This window comes from Aotus nancymaae, unplaced genomic scaffold (assembly GCF_030222135.1).
Source record: "Aotus nancymaae isolate 86718 unplaced genomic scaffold, 86718_ANA_hifiasm-v0.15.2.pri h1tg000025l, whole genome shotgun sequence".
Lineage (NCBI taxonomy): Eukaryota > Metazoa > Chordata > Mammalia > Primates > Aotidae > Aotus > Aotus nancymaae.
Genome location: NW_026988438.1, coordinates 5,055,867 through 5,075,602, shown reverse-complemented (window position 1 = coordinate 5,075,602; position 19,736 = coordinate 5,055,867). Strand labels below are relative to the sequence as shown.

General features: G+C 33.6%; 1 protein-coding gene across 11 annotated transcripts in view; it reads right to left on the bottom strand.

Moving 5' to 3' along the window:
- DGKB (diacylglycerol kinase beta) overlaps positions 1-19,736 on the bottom strand; it is an 812,604-nt gene that overhangs the window by 433,826 nt on the left and 359,042 nt on the right. For all 11 annotated transcript variants that reach the window (XM_064380347.1, XM_064380346.1, XM_064380345.1 and 8 more), the window contains one exon: positions 15,033-15,107. In XM_064380347.1, the coding sequence (XP_064236417.1) occupies positions 15,033-15,107 (75 nt within the window). The remainder of the gene's footprint in view (positions 1-15,032; positions 15,108-19,736) is intronic.

The window sequence follows — 19,736 nt, the reverse complement described above, 5'->3', positions numbered from 1 at the left end:
TCTTAAGAAAGATCTGCATTCCGATTTAAGCATCTAGAGACAGAAAGAAGCATACTTATCTCTGATTATTCTATTCAATTCATATTTATACTTGCATGTACACAGTTTCATACTATATTATTCTTAAAGTTACAAGGTTAGATGGCTTCAGAATTGCCTTAATAAAATCTGGCTGAGTTTTCTGATTTGTGATGTTACTATTGTTTTTGAAACAATATTTATAGTCTAGAAAACCAATTTTTAATAACTTTCAGCTTGTTTTTTAATACCCAAACTGTATCTATACGTACCTTGGTATCATTGATATTATTATTGCTACTGCAATATCTTTTAAAAATCCATGCATGAATTATTTATGTTCCCCAAAGTTTCATTCTATAACATATATTACAAAATGGGGAAAAGGTTATTTCATGTTTTTCTGTGGATTTTGATGTTTTATCAATTTAATGTGACTCTCTCAATATTTTAAAGTAAAATTAATTATAAATATATCCTCCAATCTCATATCTTATGTACTTTATTTTAATAATACATTATAAGATTTAGGTAAACTGGGAAGTACATCTGTTTCAACAAATTTGGTTAGAGTTTTGAGATATTGTATAAAAACTGAATTTACACTGTTTTGGGAAGATATTCCATGTGGATAAGTGGGATAGTTAATTAAAAAAAAGAATTAATCATATAAATCCAGTGTAACTTAATTCTGTTACTGTAATAACCAGAAATAAGTTTCAGAGTATTTGAAAAATATATTAATAATTGACACATTCATTTCATTATTTCTGGAAATCTCAAACGAATCTTTTATGCTTCTATGTATGTTAAAAGTGAAGGAGAGAGAGACAGAAAGGGAACAACACAGACAGAAATGACAAAAGAGAGCATGAGACACAGAAAATGAGAGAATATTTATTCCCCCAGGAACGTGTAATGTAGTCTCATTAAATGACATTAATATTCCTCCTAAAATAAAATGAGTTAGAAATGAGAGGTCAGGAAATGATGGGTTCTATAATGCAGCCTAAACATTTTTCCTTTCTTGACTAATGTACACATTTATTTACAAATTAATATTAGCAGAAATATCAAAATTTTGGTTATTTTTGAATAAAATAGTTTTGAATAAAATAAAAAATTAATTTATTTTAAACTAATAATATTATTAGTTTAAATATTCTTGCCCTCATCTAGCAAATAATTATAATATATATATTATTTATGATTTATTAGTACAAGTAAAACACTTGTATTAAAAAAAGCTATTTTGTTAAAATATAAATTTTTTCTATTGCATGGAAAATTATCACCCTTTAAGGATATTTTTTAAATATAAAAATTAATATTTAAAAACTAAGTAACCGATGTGACACAGAAATGATGAGCGGCCATTGTTTTAGACTAAGCTTCTGCACTAAGCCCGAACAGACCAGACCAAACACTAATGGAGTCATTGTGCTGCGTGCCTTGTAATCAAACAGAACTTTGAAATGTTCCAGTTTAAAAATAAACAAATAAATAAAATAAAATAAAACAGGAGATTTGCAGCAACCAATCAGAAAATGTTCAGTTCTCCAGAGCTAGCATGATAAGGAAGTGCCCTCTCTTTTGATCCTGTGAGAAACTCTGAAACAACCAAACCACTTTTAATTTCTTATTTCTGCTTTCTTCAGCCCTCGTCTGCTTATAAAGCCAAACTACTGTGCTCAGTTCACTGGGACACACATTCTATTGTAAAGAATTAGGTGTTCCCCAATTCTAGAATTGCAAATAAAAGCCAATAAAATTTTTGAACTAAATTTGTTGTAATTTTGTTTTTTGACACTGAAGAACACAAAACACCCTTTAAAATGCCATTTTCTCTTATCCATAAGTGTGTTTTCTACATTAGAAAGGGAGGCAGTTAATTGAACTCAGTATTTGCATACAGTATTTAGTGCTACATATATGCAGCAAAATTTATGGTCATGCTACATGAAAGTCCACCCATAAAAGTACTAATGATTATAGTTATACGTGTACTGATATGTATGCATATGTTTGTAAATGCAGTTTAAAATATTTATTGTAAGTTATATGACTAAACATAGAGAACTGACAAACAATTCTGATGTGATGACTTGAGAATGTAGTGAAAAATACGATAGAGTGTCGATTAAAACGGAAGTTAAACAGTCTTTCTGATACTTGAAAGAAGTTAAAATGAAATAATTCATTCTTACTGATTCTAATTGGAAAGCACATATATATCATTTATGGTCCAAAGTTCATAGTCTATAAAATTAACCCCTAAAATGTAGACAGCACAAGTAATGAAGTTGCTCAAGACTGTTTGACAAAGATACTCAAATCCGTTCTGTCATGTGAATGTTTTCAATGTTAATAATTAGAATGAGTTTTTATTCTGTATGCATCAGGTAATTCCACTGAGTTAGCTTAGGGTGTAAACTAAGAACGTATTTTGAAAGGAAATAAATCTAGACTTCTATTAGAGAAAAACATACTTTGCTTGGGGTCAAATACAAAAGAATAGCTATAAATACTTTATAAGTGAAATGGCACCTACATCTATCCGCTTATTTAATATAAATGTAGTGACTACAACTATGTACTAGGAACTGAGTTAGATTCCAGAGATTCAAAAGCAAGGTAGAATTCTTGCCTTTGAGTATCTCACTGGCTTAACTGAGAAGACAAACAAGAAAGCACACAGTTCAGGTCACTAGAAGATATTATTTGAGAGCAGGTAATGTGGACTAGGTGGGGATGAAGGGTGGCTTAATAAACTTGGAGACACCTGAGTTGAATCTTGAAGCCGGGGTAAAATTAATTAGTTGGTGAATTGGGGGACAGAGGTGAGGAAAAATTAAGTCAAGGGTTATTATGTAAGAAGGAGGGTAAATACAGATCCTAAGAGAGCGGTTAGATGACAAATCTTGAAAGCCTGAAACGATGTACTGTCACAGGGAATGGGAAAACAGTTCTTTAGTGAATGGCCCTTTCATTCATCAAGTTAGAGAATAAAAGCAGGGTGTGGCCAGGAGCAGTGGCTCAGGCCTGTAATCCCAGTGCTTTGGGAAGCCAAGGCAGGCGGATCACAAGGTTAGGAGTATGAGACCAGCCAGAGCAACATGGTGAAACCCTGTCTCTACTAAAAATAAAATATTAGCTGAGTGTGGTGGCAAGTGCCTATAATCCCAGCTACTTGGGAGGCTGAGGCATGAGAATTACTTGAACCCAGGAGGCAAAGATTGCAGTGAGCCAAGATTGCGCCATTGCACTTCAGCCTGGGCAACAGAGTGAGACTCTGTCTCAATAAACAAAAAGCAAACAAACAAACAAACAAAAAAACAAAAACAAAAAAGCAGTGTGTAAATTTGGGAAAAGGTGAGAAAATTAGTATTAGACGTGGAATTTGAGATACTTGTGGAATACGTGTTCATGGAGTAATAAATATAATACATTAATTTCCTCATGATCTCTTTGATAAATAAGGAGCAGGAGAGTGATTCCTGATTATGTAGGGCCTGATGTTTATAAAAATTGAAGCCCTCTTTAAGAAAAAATATGCAAAATAAATGTGTATACATTTTTATAAAAGTGATGTGTACATATGTAAATATATATTTATTTACAATAAAAAATTTCAATAGATTTTAAATTACAAACATTACATCATAGGATCTAGAATAATAGCACAGTTTCATAAATTAATAAACTGCCTAATGCATTGTTTTTACATTTTTATATGGCAATTTTAAATAATATTTGTATTAAGGTTAAAAGATAATTTTCTTTTCCTCTAGAATGATTTATTAATATATGTTTAAATTGATGACTTATTAGAAATGTTTCACTCAGCTTCACAACTCATCACTGGTAAAGCAAATCTTTAGTATTATTGTTAAATATGTAAAAATCAGTATTTGTTTTTTGGTCATAGCCAAACTGTGAGACTTCCAGGCATTTCAATATTTTGCTCAATGGCTAACCTTAAATACTTTTTGAATTAATGACATACATTAACCATTGATTGTTATGTTGATGACATGACATATTATGAGTTTCATGTAACTTCATTGATGGTGATTTTCATAGAGATTTATAAAACATACACTTTATACATAAACATGCCTGCTGCTTGTAGAGCTGATACAGGCTGTGCTCTACAAACACAGAAATAATGATAAATTTAATATCATGTAGCTTTCATCGATTAAAAAAATTATAATTGTTTATACTGCATTGTTAACTGTATTCTGGAAGAACAATGCTTCTGTTTTGATGAGGCATTAAAGAGAACTGAATGGGAAGATCAGAAGAATCTTCCATGGACAAGCTTGGAGTTTTGTACATTTCAAACTTCATTTCTCCCCTACTATACACATATTCTGCTACCAGACAGGCTCTGGACCATTTTTATCAAGACACGTCTTCTGGCTCTGTGTACATTTACGTCAGAAAACCAGTGTAAAGCCACACTGAGCAATAGGGGTATTCTTGGAAGTGATTTTTACACCAGGAAAACTAGAAATAACAACCATACACAAAAATATCTGTGAACCACATATTATTCAATCACGTAATAGGACGTCATCCTCTTTCAGTCAGATCCTAAAATGCTTATGGCCATTCCATTGCTTCTAGTCACTAGGTAAAGTGTGATGAAAAAGGAGTTGGAATGGAGACAAAGGTTTTTTTTTTTTTTTACTGTTTTATTTTTCCATATAGATGCCCAATTTTTCTAGTTAATACCAATACATATATAGGGCATGGGGGAGGGGTCTTAATGATCTTCCATTGATGTATTTGCCTCAGTATGTAGTACTACTAAACTGGCTTAACATTGTCTATAAAAATTCTTGTAGTTAAAATATCCTTTTTTAAAAATATCAAAAAATCAAATAAGAAAAGCAATATGAACCACATTGCTAAGATCCTTCCTATAGTCTTGAAAGGAGTCCCTGCAAGTCAGAGACACTGAAGTTGAGATTCATCACCTTCAAGAGCATCTGCTTTGGAACACACACCCTACTATAGCATAATACTGGGCAGAGACCATAATTTAAAATATGAACAACTTAATCACACTGAATTCTAACTATAGGCATAAAGATAACTAAATGAAAAAGATATGACTCATCAAGAAGAGATAAATAAAAATAAATAATTTAATTGGAGAAGGAAACGTTATGAATTCAACAAACATCTGCCATTTTCAGGAAATGATAAGTACATAATTGAAGATTAGGATCTTAGACATCAAGGTATTTATTATTTTAACAGTTGTAAATTTAATTTGTATCAATTTTATCAAATGTATTATATTCGAAATCCAATTATCTGCCTTTTTAGAGTATGTTTATTAGGTTAAACTTGTCTGGATTACAAACATCACTATTATCCCATAATATAATTCAAGTTGTAGATTTTTATATGTTGATTATCTCTATAATAAATTACCTTAAACTTTCACGCTCCTTGAGATAGATTCTAAATAGAAGAGGAGGGTGTGTCTAATCAGGAACGGACTGCCTGGAGGAGTGTTGTCCATAGAGATTTTTGCAGGACTGTATTACTTGAGTCACCCAAGACTTGAGCCCTATTATTATTATTATTTTGGTCCAGAAGGTTCCTGGGTGACTACTGAATTAGTAAGAGAATAACTGAATAATTTATGTGTGTGTGTATGTGTGCATGCATGTGTACAGGCAATATGATAATTATGGCTTTTATTTTAATTATTAGAATATTAACATTTCTTTGCATATGATTAAAATTTATGTGAGCAACCAATTTAAAGTACAAGATTTTATCAATCAGTTTATTATTTTAGCAGAAATCATGTTTTTGCCATGAAGGCATGCTTCACCAAAATCTACATTCAGATTATTACCACAGAAGGAAATCACTGTATCAGTAGTGCTAAACTTTTCTACTGATTTTATGATAGCATTATTACCAATATCTAATGTCTCAACTTCATCCAAATAAACTTCCAAAAACTTTAGAGTGCATGAACTGAATGAATTCAAATCATCTTTACAACAAACAGATTTTTCATTTAAAGCATTCTGATCACTCCGATATAAAAATGGCATTACTTGATCTTTTGGAAAAGTTCTTCCGTTAATGGAGTCAAGATATTAACAGTTACAATTTCACTAATAATATGCATAAGGAAATCTGGAATTGAAAATGAACACTAATTTTGAAAAGTCATTTGATCTAAACGAAAAGTCATGCTTCAAAGAGTGATATGCAAAGGCACTTTCTGTATATTAAATCATTGCTTTGGGACAGAGAATTATCTATTCATTTTAAAGCAGATGCTGATGTGTTTTCAGCATAGCTGTGTTTACTTATTTCTGCGTAGTCAATGATAGCACTAGAGCTCTCATTGCAGATGGTAAATGTTCATAAATATTTCACACAGATGATGCATTCATCAATTCTTTAAGAAACAAATTCAAAACTACTTTTTGTCATGAAATCCAGAATTATTTTTATTTAAAAGGCATTTTATTTTTTAGCTAACTTTTGCTGAAAAGTGTTATTGCAAAATAAAAATCTATTATAAAAGTAAATATTTATAAACTATATGTTTAATGAAAAATTAAACATTGAGGAAGTATATTCAAGCTAATCACTCTACATTATTGACAAAACTGCTCATGCTCTTTTTCTCACATATATTCATGAACATCTAACCTATGATTTGTCAACATCTCCACGGGCATTACTGATTGGTATATTTGTGCCCCTTTGCATCTCAGAGGGAGCTGTGAGGCCCAGGCCACAGCGTAATGGGCTGGCATAACAGAGATACCAATTCTTCAAAAGTTGTTCTTTGTTTTTATGTTTAAAAAACATTGAAAAAGAGTTTCTTTTTGGTCACGTTTTAGGTATAATGCTTACCTATTAAAGTGAGAACTCTGTTCCTTGGATGTGTGTCTTACACGTTACTAGAGGATAATATATAGCAGAAGCTGAATTTAGAAATTGGAGGGCTTCCAAACACATCATCATCATTCTTTACTGCAATTCATTTATTAACAGCAATACTTAAAATACAATAGTCCTGGGAAAATGCTAAACTGGGCCAGATGCTAGGACACCAGAAATAACTCCGAAGAGTCTTACTTTAACCTAATTATTATGGTCACAGTAATCTAAAACCTTGTGTGAACTAGCCCTTAGTAACTGTCTAACATCTGAATGCCTGTCACTCTGTTCTAGTCTCCCTGGCCTTCTTGCTAATGTTTCCCAAACTTGTACAATATTTTCCAATCATTATGCTTTTATGATTGCTGCTCTCTCTGCCTTAAAAGCTCTTCTACAAGATGCCCATAAGCTACCTCCTCATCTTGACATCTAACTAGGCCAGTTCTTCTCTGTCCACCTCATTTAAAAGAACAACCACAGAACCCTGACCAACAATGCAGACTCATTGTTCACATTCCCTGCTAATTTGTGTATATTTCACTTGTTTGTTACTTTATTATATGTTTCCCATCACCAAAATATAAGGCCATGAGGGCCAAAGTTATTATCTGTTTTGTTCAGAATGGATTGGCAGTGATAAGATTGTTCTTGGCATCTGGTAGCCATTGAATAAATGTTTTGAATATATTTATCTGCTATGGGTTTTCTTCTTTTAACTTATTAGTAAGCTATGATCATTTAACTGCCTGGGGCTGATGGTAAATTTGAGCCAGTAATTTTACTAAGTACATTTAGACAACAGTAAATGGTAAGGATATTTAAGTAAAATGTGTTATTTATTAAAAATTTAACTCCTATAGAAAAAAATCAGAAACAGATTATTTTAGTTCATTTGTGCTGCTATAAAAAATAACTGAAACTGGGTAATTTATAAACAACCGGAATTTATTTCTCATATTTCTGAAGGCTGGGAAGTTCAAGATCAAGACATCAACAGATTCGTTGTCTGGTAAGGCTTATTCTCTGCTTCGGAGGTGGCCCCTTCTTGATGCATCCTCTCATGGCAGAGGGATTAATGCTATACCTTCCTTCCAGTGGCAGTAGAGGGGGAAAGGAGAGAGCTAGTTCCCGTGAGCCATTTTATAAGGGCACTGATCGAACTCATGAGGGTGGAGCCCTCATAACCTAATCACTTCCTCATTGCTCCACCTCTTAATATGACTGCATTAGCAATTAAGATTCAATATAAATTTTTGAGAGTCACAAATATTCAAGGCATACCATTATGCCTCTGCTTTCCCAAAATTTGTGTTCTTCCGGTACGTAAAATACATCCATTCTATCCCAGTAGCCCCAAAAGTTTTAACAAGTTCCAGTATCAGCTAAAAAGTCTGAAGTCCAGAGTCTCCTCTAACTATCGTCTAAATCATAAAGACTTAATACTCAAAGTACAATTGATTTTGAGGAAAATTCCCCAGCAGCTGTGGGCCTGTGAAAACCAGCAAGTTAGGTTCTTCCAAAATACAATGGTGGACCATAGAATGGATAATATCATTGAAAAGGGATAAATAGGAAAGAATAAAGGAGTAAGGGGTTGCAAGTCAGTCCAACACTCAACAAGGCAAACATTAACTCTTAAAGCTGGGAGGGGGAAACCCTCCTTGGCTTTGTGTCATGCTTTCTGGATACACTCTGCAGAGTTTAAGCCCCTAAGGCTCCAGAAACCCCCATTCCTTCAATGGCTTTGCAGCGTGCAGCCCACATGGCATTTCTCATGTGTTAGAGTTGAATGCCTCCAGCTCTCCCAGGCTGGCTCTGCTAGTCTCAGAGGTGGACCAGCCCTCACAGCTCCACTAGGCATTGCCCTAGTGGGGGCTCTCTGCAGGGGCCTGAACCCTGCAGCAGTTCTCTGTCTGGGGCCTGAGGGTCTCCAAGACCTCTACATCCTTTGAAATCAAGGCGGAGGTAGACATGTCTTCACAGCTTTTGCACTCTGTGCCTGCAGAGTTAGCACCAGCTGGATGCTGCAAACCTTTACCACCTTGGTCTCCTGAAGGGTGGCCCTGGCTGCACTGAGGCTCATTGGAGTGGCCCAGGAGTGTTGCACCAGAATGCATTGAGCAGAAACTTGAGGCAGCTCTGGGAAGTGAGCGCTGAGATCCCAGAGGTGCTCTGAATCCCTCCTTGGAAGCCTTTCTGTTCTCAAGGCCCTGACACTGTGGGCCTGTGATGGGAGTGGCAGCCCTGAAGGTCTCTGAAACGTTTTCAGGGCCAGTCTTCCATTGTCTTGATGAATAGCATTCTGGTTTCCTTCTAGCCATACCAATCTGCTTATCAAACTTTCATTGTTGACACCCTTGGTTTTTTATCCTGAACAGGCTTTTTCTTTCTTTACAAACTGGCCAGTCTGAGAATTTGTCAAATCTTTAAATTTTGCCATCACTCTCAAATTCAACCTTCCGAAAACAGCAGGTCATGGATACAAGTCAACTAAGTTCTCGGTCACTTCATAAAAAGGATTGCCTTTCCTCTGATTGCTAATAACTTGTTCCTCATTTTCGTACGAAGCCTCATTGCAATGGTCTTTCTCATCCATATTTCTAGCAACACTTTGTTCACAACCATGTAGATAATCTCTAAGACTGAAGCTCTATCTATGGTCTTTCTTCTTCTTCTGCGCCCCCCATCCCCTGCTCCTCCTCCTCCTCCTCTTCCTCCTCCATATTGTAGCCTCTAACAATTCCATAGCTCCTTCTACATTTTTAGGAATTTGTTACATTAGCACCTCACTCTTCAATACCAAGTCTGTTCTGGCAGACATAACAAACTACTTGACACTGGCTAATTTATAAGTAACACAAATGGCTTGATTTCACAGGGGTGCAGCCGAAGAGAATGGAGCTCAGGATGGATCATACCTTGAGTCTCAGGCATCTCTGATTTAGAAGATATTTAGATGAGAATCTGGATTTGAGATTTTTGAGTTGATAGTAAAACAATTTAAGACTTTTGGGGCTACTGGTGTGGAATGAATATCAGGTATCTGTATGTAAGTAGAACACGAATTCTGGGGGATCCAGTCCAGAATGCTATGGTTTGAACATTTGTATCTCTCCAAAATTAATGCTTAAACTCAGTGCCCAATGCAATAGTATTAGGAGGCGGGGTACCAAGGATGTGATTAGGTCATGAGGATTCTTCGCTTATGAATGGGGTTGGTGCCTTCATAAAGGGGGCTGAGGAAACTAGCCAGCTGTTTTTCTGCTCTTCTGTCCTGTGGGGATTCAGCATTCATTCCCTCCAGAGGATGCAGCAAGAAGACACTACCTTGGAAACAAAAAGTGAGCCATTAGCAGATACCAAATCTCCTGGTCCCTTGACTTGGACTTCCCAGCTTTCGGAACTGAGAGAAATAAATTTATGTTGTTTATAATGAGCCAGTCTAAGGGATTTTGTTATAGCAGCCAGAACAGAATAAAACACAAGTTGAAGCACATACGCGAATATGAACTGGTCATTTCAAATGGCCAATTCAGAACGTGTTTTTTTCTTTAGAAGGTTTCAGCAATTTTGATAGGCAATCATCTTTAAATAGTGACACACAGATCTCTAGTCTAATTGCCATTTAGCCTTTGTTGGTGAGATGAGTAATAAAACTTCAGCTTTGTCAACATCTTTAAAATCATAGTACATTTGTGGATGCATGTTAAAAGTAACTACAGACCTACAATGACCCAAATGGGGGGATTTTTGTGAGAGGTAAGCAATTATGCGACTTTATTAATTGTGGTAACAAATTTTTGTTACTTTTATTAATCTGTAGGTCTTTAATTTAGAAACATAGATCAGTTGTCAAACTCCATCACTCCAGTGGCCAAGCCAGAGTTAGAATTATGCTTACATATTTAATTGTGTAAGCTTGCAGAATCACCTGCATTTTATTTTATGAATAATCATAAGAAGGAGAGAGTTAAATGCTACACTTTTACATTAGTAAGAAAATTTTTTTATTTTTGAAATTTGCAACAGAGTTCGACTAAATTTTGATGAACATTTCCTTAGGCTTTTGAGGATTCTGTTCATTTATGTGTCATAATTATATAACAAGAGGCATACGTAAAAGGTCATAAGCTCGGATTAAAGAGAGATTTTACTTAAATAAAATATGGTAGAAATTTGGTTATATAAAATGATATTTTAAATTAAGAAGGTAATGAAATCTGTGGAATCTGTTACACATTTTCTAAATTACACATTTATTTTAATAGGAGAATATATTCTCCAAAGTTTCACTACAGAAATATGCATGATATTTGAAATATGTGAATCTGGAGGTTAACTCTTGCATTATATTTTTTAAATTATGTGTGATTTGCATTTGGTTCAGGTAGATGAAAGCAAAGATTTCTAACAGCAGCTTTCTCACAAACAATTCATTATTCTTAATTATGCTGATCAGTCTGAAAATAATTTACATATTTTAAAGTTATCTTGTATTTTATTTAAGTTCAATAAATACTTCCTACTTCAAATTTTAGAAATAATGTGAAAACAAACCATCTGTATTTTCATGAATATTAGAGTCAGAGGGGAAAAGTAATGTCACAAGTATATAAAAAACTTGATGTGAAATTTTCATAAGTCACATTAACATGTGAAGTTGGTGTACAGCTAGAGATATACATACTTATTTTAATGTAGAGAAGGAAAACATATCATTGTGTAAAACCCAAGAGTAATTTATATTTTGTATTTCATCTTTTCTAACTAAGCTATACTTCCAAATAATTTATTCAGTTATATCACAATATGTTTCATCAGGAAGAAAACAACTTATTTGAAACAGACTATTGTTTCCGACATCTTCAAACAGAATAGTCAGAATCAGGGAGGGATAATTTATATAAGAAGATAGAATGGAGACACATACATACCCATTGTGTTTTAAAAATAATTAAAGACAAAAAATGAAATGCCCAGTGAGTTTTAGTATTTGCCAGTTAATTTACATTAGGAACAGTTTTAGTGCATCAAGAAAGTTACTTCCTCTTATAAACAAAGGTTTTGAAAAAAATAAAGTTGGGATGAAAGAAGAGTTGTATACCAAAAGAATACCTCAATCTGGTGTGGTAAAGAGGAAAAATTTTTTAAAAAGAATTTGGAACAATGAATAACTACAGGTTCAAAGTGGCAGATAAAATGCATACTACACTTTCAAAAGTGTGCATTCAAAAATCTATTGTTAGAATTATTAAAGTAATAAACCGGAAATGGTGATAAAACTAACATGTATAAATCACCAAGGGTATCAGAGTCATAGGGAGACCTTATGAAATAAAGCAACTTCTAAAGCAATACATTAAAAGGGAATTACTGCAATAGGACAATCTTAGCATGATCAGGGGCGGTACAGCTCGAAGCAGAGCAGGGAGGGTTTACAAGTGAGCAGATCAGTCACTGGGTTCAGAGGAAGGGGAACATCATAGCCTGGCCAGAGTCCCCATTCTGAGCAACTACCTGTGGCATTTGCCTTGAGGATAAACAAAGACTAGCTCTCTAACAGAAGTGTGAGTCTGACACTAGGGATGCAGTGTGGGTATTGATATCAGAGGCAAACAAGTCATTCTCATGGTGATCAAGATGAAACTAAAAGTTCAACACAATTCTATTTAAATTCATTTTTTAAAACCAACTTTTGACATTAAATATTTTCAGCCAGACAATCCTACCTATAGCCAGTGATTCCATGAAAATATTTGAACATGCTTTCAAGAATATACAGACAAAATGATAGATATTCATGTGGCATATTTGATAATAACTGTAAAACACAGGCAATCTAAATATTCACCAGTAATGAGATGGCTGACATAATTATGGAATATCATGCAGCAGTTAGAAAAATGAAACTGACCAATATCTACTGAAATGGAACAATGTGGAACACCTGCTTTAGAGTATAGACAGCAAGTTGCAAGGCAATATAAAATCTATACTCTGTTACATAAAAAACTATCTACCTATATATCCAACATATATATGTGTGTGTGTGTACAAATGTTATAGAGAGACAGAGAGGGCTATGCTCATTTATATGTGTTTATTAGATTGTTTGGGACGATATACCCAAACAATCACAATAATAATTTCTGAGGAGTAGTAGTGCTTAAAGTGGGACTGTTAAAATTTTCTAAATAATATTCATTGTAGTGTAGACTTTTGACAGTTACATATATTACTTTCATTTTTTACATATGTTAGGATAGAGCAGAGGATAATAGGATGCCAGGAACTGAAAGAGTAGAAGGGAACATGTAGCACGTATTTAAACTGTGGTAGGAAGAAAGTGAAATGAGAGAACAGGGCTAAAATTAAATTGATCCCAGTATATTTACACAGAGCTGTAAAATAGTCATGTTTTATTAATTATTAATTCATATTCCTACAAATAATATAGATAAAAGCTACATTCATTGAGGACATGCTATGTGGTAAGCACACTGTTATTTGCTTTATAGGCATTATCCCATTTAACCTCACAACTATCCTATGAGTCAGGCACAAATCCTTATTTTACAGGTAAGATAATGAAGCCACACAGAGGTTAAACTATAAGGCTTATAATTAGCAGAGCCAAATGACCTCTTGTTTAACTATGAAATATAGGAAAGTTCTGGATTTCCTTGGTTTGAGTCAACTTACAGGGGTCTTGGAATGGCAACAGTTTTGAATGCACAATATCCTAATTCTACAGAAGATCTACTTCTTTGACGTCCAGAGAATATTAAAGGACAAGAAAAAGAGCCATACTGACTGAGCTTCTGTGTTTACAATACTTGACTTTTGCTTGGCTTTATCTACATGAGGACTTCCAGCATGTAGCTGGCTCACTTAACCAACAGTCTAATCATGATCCTCTAGATTCTGGAGAGTGGAGCTTTACGAAGACATTGTTCTCAACCAAATTCCTGTGGTGAGCCCAACATCTTTAAGAAGGAGGTTCTGCAGATTACTGCTCAGCATTGGGAAACTGATCCCAGATAGCAGGAAGCAAGGCAGTAGAAGAAAGAGCTAAGTATAATGCTGGGAGACTATGCTAATTAATTATACTTAATGAACTTATTTTTGTATAAGACGCTATGGTACAAATTTTATTCTGAGTTTTTAAAAGAGTGAAATTTAAATATTTGGTTTCTTGTTCCTAAGAATGAGCTATAAGACTTATTTTAAATTAACTACTTTAAAAAAAAATGAAGCATGCATAAAGCTTATAGACCTTTTGCTCACTTCATGTGGTCTAATGTTTACTCTCATGTTGATAGAAAGAAAAGAGGTCAATGAAAGAAAATGACATTAATTATTTAACTAGACCAAGTTAATAGTGATTTGTTTTGGTGCATATTGGTGACATCAAAAGTATACAGTTTGTGTTAAAAAATATATGTCTTATTTTACCACGTCTTACCTGTTAACAGTGAAGTATGTTATAAGAGACTGATATTGGCTAGATTTTGTAAGTAGTAAATGAAATCATATGCTTTTTCTTCATTAACTCATTTATGCTGGAGATTACAATTTTTTGAATTTCATTTGAATTTAACAATCAGATGTTGGCAACGACCTTGAGCACTAGAATATAAATAACACTCAGATGCTTAGTGTTCCAATAATGGAACATGGCATAAACATGCTAACTAACTAGCTTTCTCTTTACTTTTTAGCAGATATTTTAAATATAAGAAGTACAATAAAAGAGAGTGGTTCTTCAAGTACATGGTTTGGCAGTGTTCAAACTGGCATTCAGCTATTTTGTCTGTATGTGTGTGTGTGTGTGTAATTATTAACATTATTAGTACAATAAGGAGCATTACTTCACAATCTTTAGAAGGAAGAAAAATCTGCTAGAAATGGGCTATTTGGAAAACCAGTATTTGCACTGGTTTCTCTTATGTCGTTGATACTACATTTTTATGTACTAATATCCTGCTGCATTCAAATAACATTATTTCTAGATATGTCAGGCAGCTTATTTAATTAATTAACATGAATTGAGTTGATGGTAATAATATTATCCCTGGACTTACCCTGGCATTGGTCCATTTCCAGCAAGACTGTAAACCTGACGAGGATTTAGTAGATACTGGAATTTTCTGTAAATTCTGTAAAGGTGAAAATGTGGGGAAAAAAAGAAAATTTAATCCTACTCAATACTTTTAAAAGAAGTAATGTGTCTCAGTGTTATAAAATACATATAGTTGAAATTAATGATATAAATTAACACATAATTTCTATCAATTTAATAAAATTTGAATCTAAATATCAGAAGTCTAATAGCTCCATAGGAACTATTGGTTTTTTTAAAGGCCTGGTAGCTACTATAAAGGTAATATAGTTCATAAGTTAGAATATCGCTTGCATCCTTAATATGCATATATGTTTAGAATATTCTCTAACCTCTTTTGAACATTATTTAGCTAAGTAGATTTCAAATAAATTATGCATTTTAAACATTTCAGCATAAAATTGCTTAAATATCTTCTCTCAATAAATTTTTGTGGATAATTCATCTCTCCATAGATCTCTAAGAGATCTCAAAATTATCTCTCCCCTACATAAAATGGGACTGTACGTTGTACATATGTGCATGCAAGCAAAGAATGTAGCCTCATCTGGCCTAATCATTTCATATAAGCAAATCTTTATCAGTCATCTCACAAAATTGCTAAACCGTCTTAGCAGCACATATTAATTATTTTTTTCTGAAAGAAAACAATTTCTGTAAATAAATGCAATAGAATTGTTTCTATGCATGCACCTATCTCACATGGTTTGAATTCTTAGACAAACAGTAAAAGTGAAGAGATAACAGAACATCAAAAAGTTAATTTAACACAGTTTTAGGCATTATTCCTAGGATAAAAGGTTGGTTCAACCTACACAAATCAATAAATATGATTCACCACATAAACAGAATTAAAACCAAAATCCATATAATTATCTCAATAGATGCAGAAAAAGCATTTAATAAAACACAAAATCCTTTCATAGAAAAGAAATCCTCAACAGACTAGGCATCACAGGAACATACCTCAGAATAATAAGAGCCATCTATGACAAACCCACAGTCAACAGCATACCAAACAGTCAAGCTGGAAGCATTCCCATGGAGAACTGGAACAACACATGCCCACTCTCCCACTCCTGTTCAACAAACTTCTGGAAGTGCTAGCCAGAGCAATTAGACAAGAGAGAGAAATAAAAGGTATCCAAATAAGAAAATAAGTCTAGCTCTCTCTTTTCACTGACAGTGAATCTATACTCAGACAGCTCTCAGGATTCCACCAAAAGCCTGCTAGAACTGATAATTTAGCAAGGTTTTAAGAAACAAAATAAATGTATAAAAATTCATAGAATTTCAATAACAACCAGGTGGAGTCACATCAATTATACAAAATCATTTATAACAGCAACACACACAAAATGAAATACCTAGGAATACAACTAAACAAGCAGGTGAAGCAGCTCTACAAGGAGAACTATAAAGCACTGCTGAAAGAACTCAGATACGACACAAATAAATGAAAAAAACATTCCAAGCTCATGGAAGAATCACTATTGCTAAAATGGCTATTCTGCCCAAAGTAATTTACACAGTTAACACTATTTTTATGAAACTACCAATGTCATTTTTCAAAGACTTAGAAAAAACTCTTCTAAAATTAATGTGTAATTCTAAAATTAGCGTGAATAGCCGAAGCAAGGCTATGTGAGATCCCAAACTACATTTCTAAAAGAAAACCCAGGAAATACCCCACTTGACACTGGCCTTCGCAACACATTCTTTATTAAGTCCTCCAATTGCAACAAAAATAGAAATTCACAGTTAAGCTACGGAGCTTCTGCACAGCAAAAGAAACCATCAACAGAGTAAAGAGACAACCTGTAGAATGGGAGGAAATATTTGCAAACTAAGCATCTTACAAAGGTGTAATACCCAGAATCTATAAGGAACTTAATGAGATAAAAACATCAACAAATAATGCCATTCAAAATGAGCAAATACATGAAAAGACAATTCTTAAAAGACATACAAGCAGCAAACTAACAAACATATGAAAACTTGCTCATCATCACTAATCATCATAGAAATACAAATTAAAACCACAATAAAACACTGTCTCACATCAATTAGAATAGTATTATTCAAAGTCAAAAATCAGTGGATGCTGGCAAGGCTACAAAGAAAAGGAAATCCCCATACACTGTTGTTGTAAATGTAAATTAGTTAAGCCATTGTTGAAAATGGTTTGAATGTTTCCTAAAGAACTTCAAACAGATCTTCCATTCAATCCAGCAATCCCATTATTGGATGTAAACTTGAAGGAAAACATACTATATACTAAAAAGATACATGATCTTTTATTTTCATGCCCGCTCTATTAGCAAAAGCAAAGACATGGCATCAACCTAGGTATCCATCAATAGTGGGCTGGATAAAGAAAATGCAGTACATATATAGCATGGACCACTACACAGCCATTACAAAAGAATGAAATCATGTCCTTTGCAGCAATGTGGATGGAGATGGAGGCCATTTCCGGAAGTGAATTAACATAGGAACAGAAAACCAAATAGTGCATGTACTGCATGCAATGATAAGCAGTAGCTAAACATTGAGCATGCACAGACATAAACATGAGATAACTAGACATGGGGACTACCAGAGTGGGGAAGGAAGGAGTGGAGGAAGACGTGAAAAAACTCCCCACTGGGTACTATGTTCACGACCTGAGCACAGTATACCCATGTAACAAACCTGCTTGCATCCTTAATATGCATATATGTTTAGAATATTCCCTAAAATAAAAGTTGAAATTAAAAATATTTTTAAAAGTTAAGGGATATGTTTAGGTGGCTAAATTGGTGTGAAAATAGGATTATATATTTTACAAACATTCTTATGATATTTACTGATAGAACTCTCCAAATTCACTATGTAATGTCTGCTTATATCACCTAGAGTTGTTCTCAATACCCTCTTTTCCTTAGCATCTGAACATGCTAGTGGAGAATTCTGTGCCTTCCTGAAAGAAAACCCAGGAAACACCCTTCTTGCCATTGCCCTTAGCAACAAAATGTTTAAAAATGCCTATCAAATCTGGCTACTCCATCCCACTGCCTTAGTTAAGGTCTTCAAGTTCTCTCACCAGTTTTATAAAATTCTTGGCAACCCAGCCCTCCTCTATACTGTTGTCAAAGTACAGGCATGCCTTATCCATGATGCAAAGTTTCTGTTAGTGTCAAGTTATTGAGACTTACATAAAAAATAAAATTCAGACATCTTCACAATTCAGCCACAGTTTCTCTCTCATCTTTCCCCTCTTTCTCCTTACATTGTTATCATGGTATATTCCTCTTGGTTGACATCGTCCCATTTCACAAATCTGTCTTTCTCCTTCTTTCATCTGACAAATGTCTATTATATAAGAACCCGTACAAAAGCTACTTCTTCTGTAAAGACTTCTTAGTCTTCAGAGATAGTTATCTCCTTCTGTGAACTTCAACAGCACTTTTATTTTAAACCTTTCTAGTTTAACCTGTAGTATGTGGCATTGCAATAGATCTATTTATGTGCCTGCCTGCATGACTATGTCTTATGCCTCTTATTCCCAGTCACTAGTAGAGTTTGGATTCAATTTGGTGTTGCTGCCTGAATACATATGTGAACATTTTCAGACTTATTGACTGATATGGAAAACTTTATGCAGAGCTATACTTCTGTAACCTTTTGTGACTTATCTAACATATCAAAGTAAAAAAGCCAAAAAAAAATAGAAAGAAAAACACTGAATGGAATCACCTTGTGAAAGGTGTCTCTTGTGCAGGCAGAAAAATGTATGTTTACATTCATAATAGATCATGTCGAAAACATATTTACATTTCATTTGACTTTGCATGGTCCCAGTCAATGTACAAAGAATAAAACACAAGTGGATGTGTATATAGAAGAGCTCAAAGTTGAAGCCCCTGGTGAGTTTAATTTCTTTAAGAGTTTAGTCTATCTATCTATAGATATATATTTTAATTTAGGGAAAATTATTTCTATGTACTGGAAAAAGGGAAAGCAAATATTCAACTAAGGGTCATTCTACATGATTCATATTATCTTAGTTTGAGAAAAAATTACTTTCCTTTGAAAATATTAATTTTTTTCTTTAGACTTCAATTTTCTGTAATTTCCAATGTGGATTTAAGTCTCATCTAATTTTTTGTGAAAAGTTTCCTTTTTATGCTCAAGCTATCAATAGAATATACAGCTGATGAACTGTAAGTAGTAAAGAAGTAATTTCAGCATTATTATTTAATTATTTTATAAGTAAAACTAATTTATTAAAGCATTGTGAATATTTTTATTAACCATTATTAATTTGAAATAATTTCTATCATGTTTAGAGGAGTAAAACATAACTAGATGTTGATGAAAAGAAAAAAAAAATCTTATACTCTTTTTTTTTGTCTTTTTTTTCCACCCAAATTTCATCTTGAAAATCTTATACTCTTTAAAGCAAAAATGTTTTGTTGATGATTCAATAATGAAAAACATTCCTCATTTCATGGAAAGAAACCTGAAAAGTAAAAGGGTGGAAAAAAATTACTACATTTATGGAAAAATGTCAACTTTGCTATTTGGTGAACCACAAAGGCAATCTGTTGGACTCTTGTCATGTTTGTTATGAGTGCTTTCATCTGCTTGCTTATTTTTCGTTGAGATTAGGAAAGCCATCTAA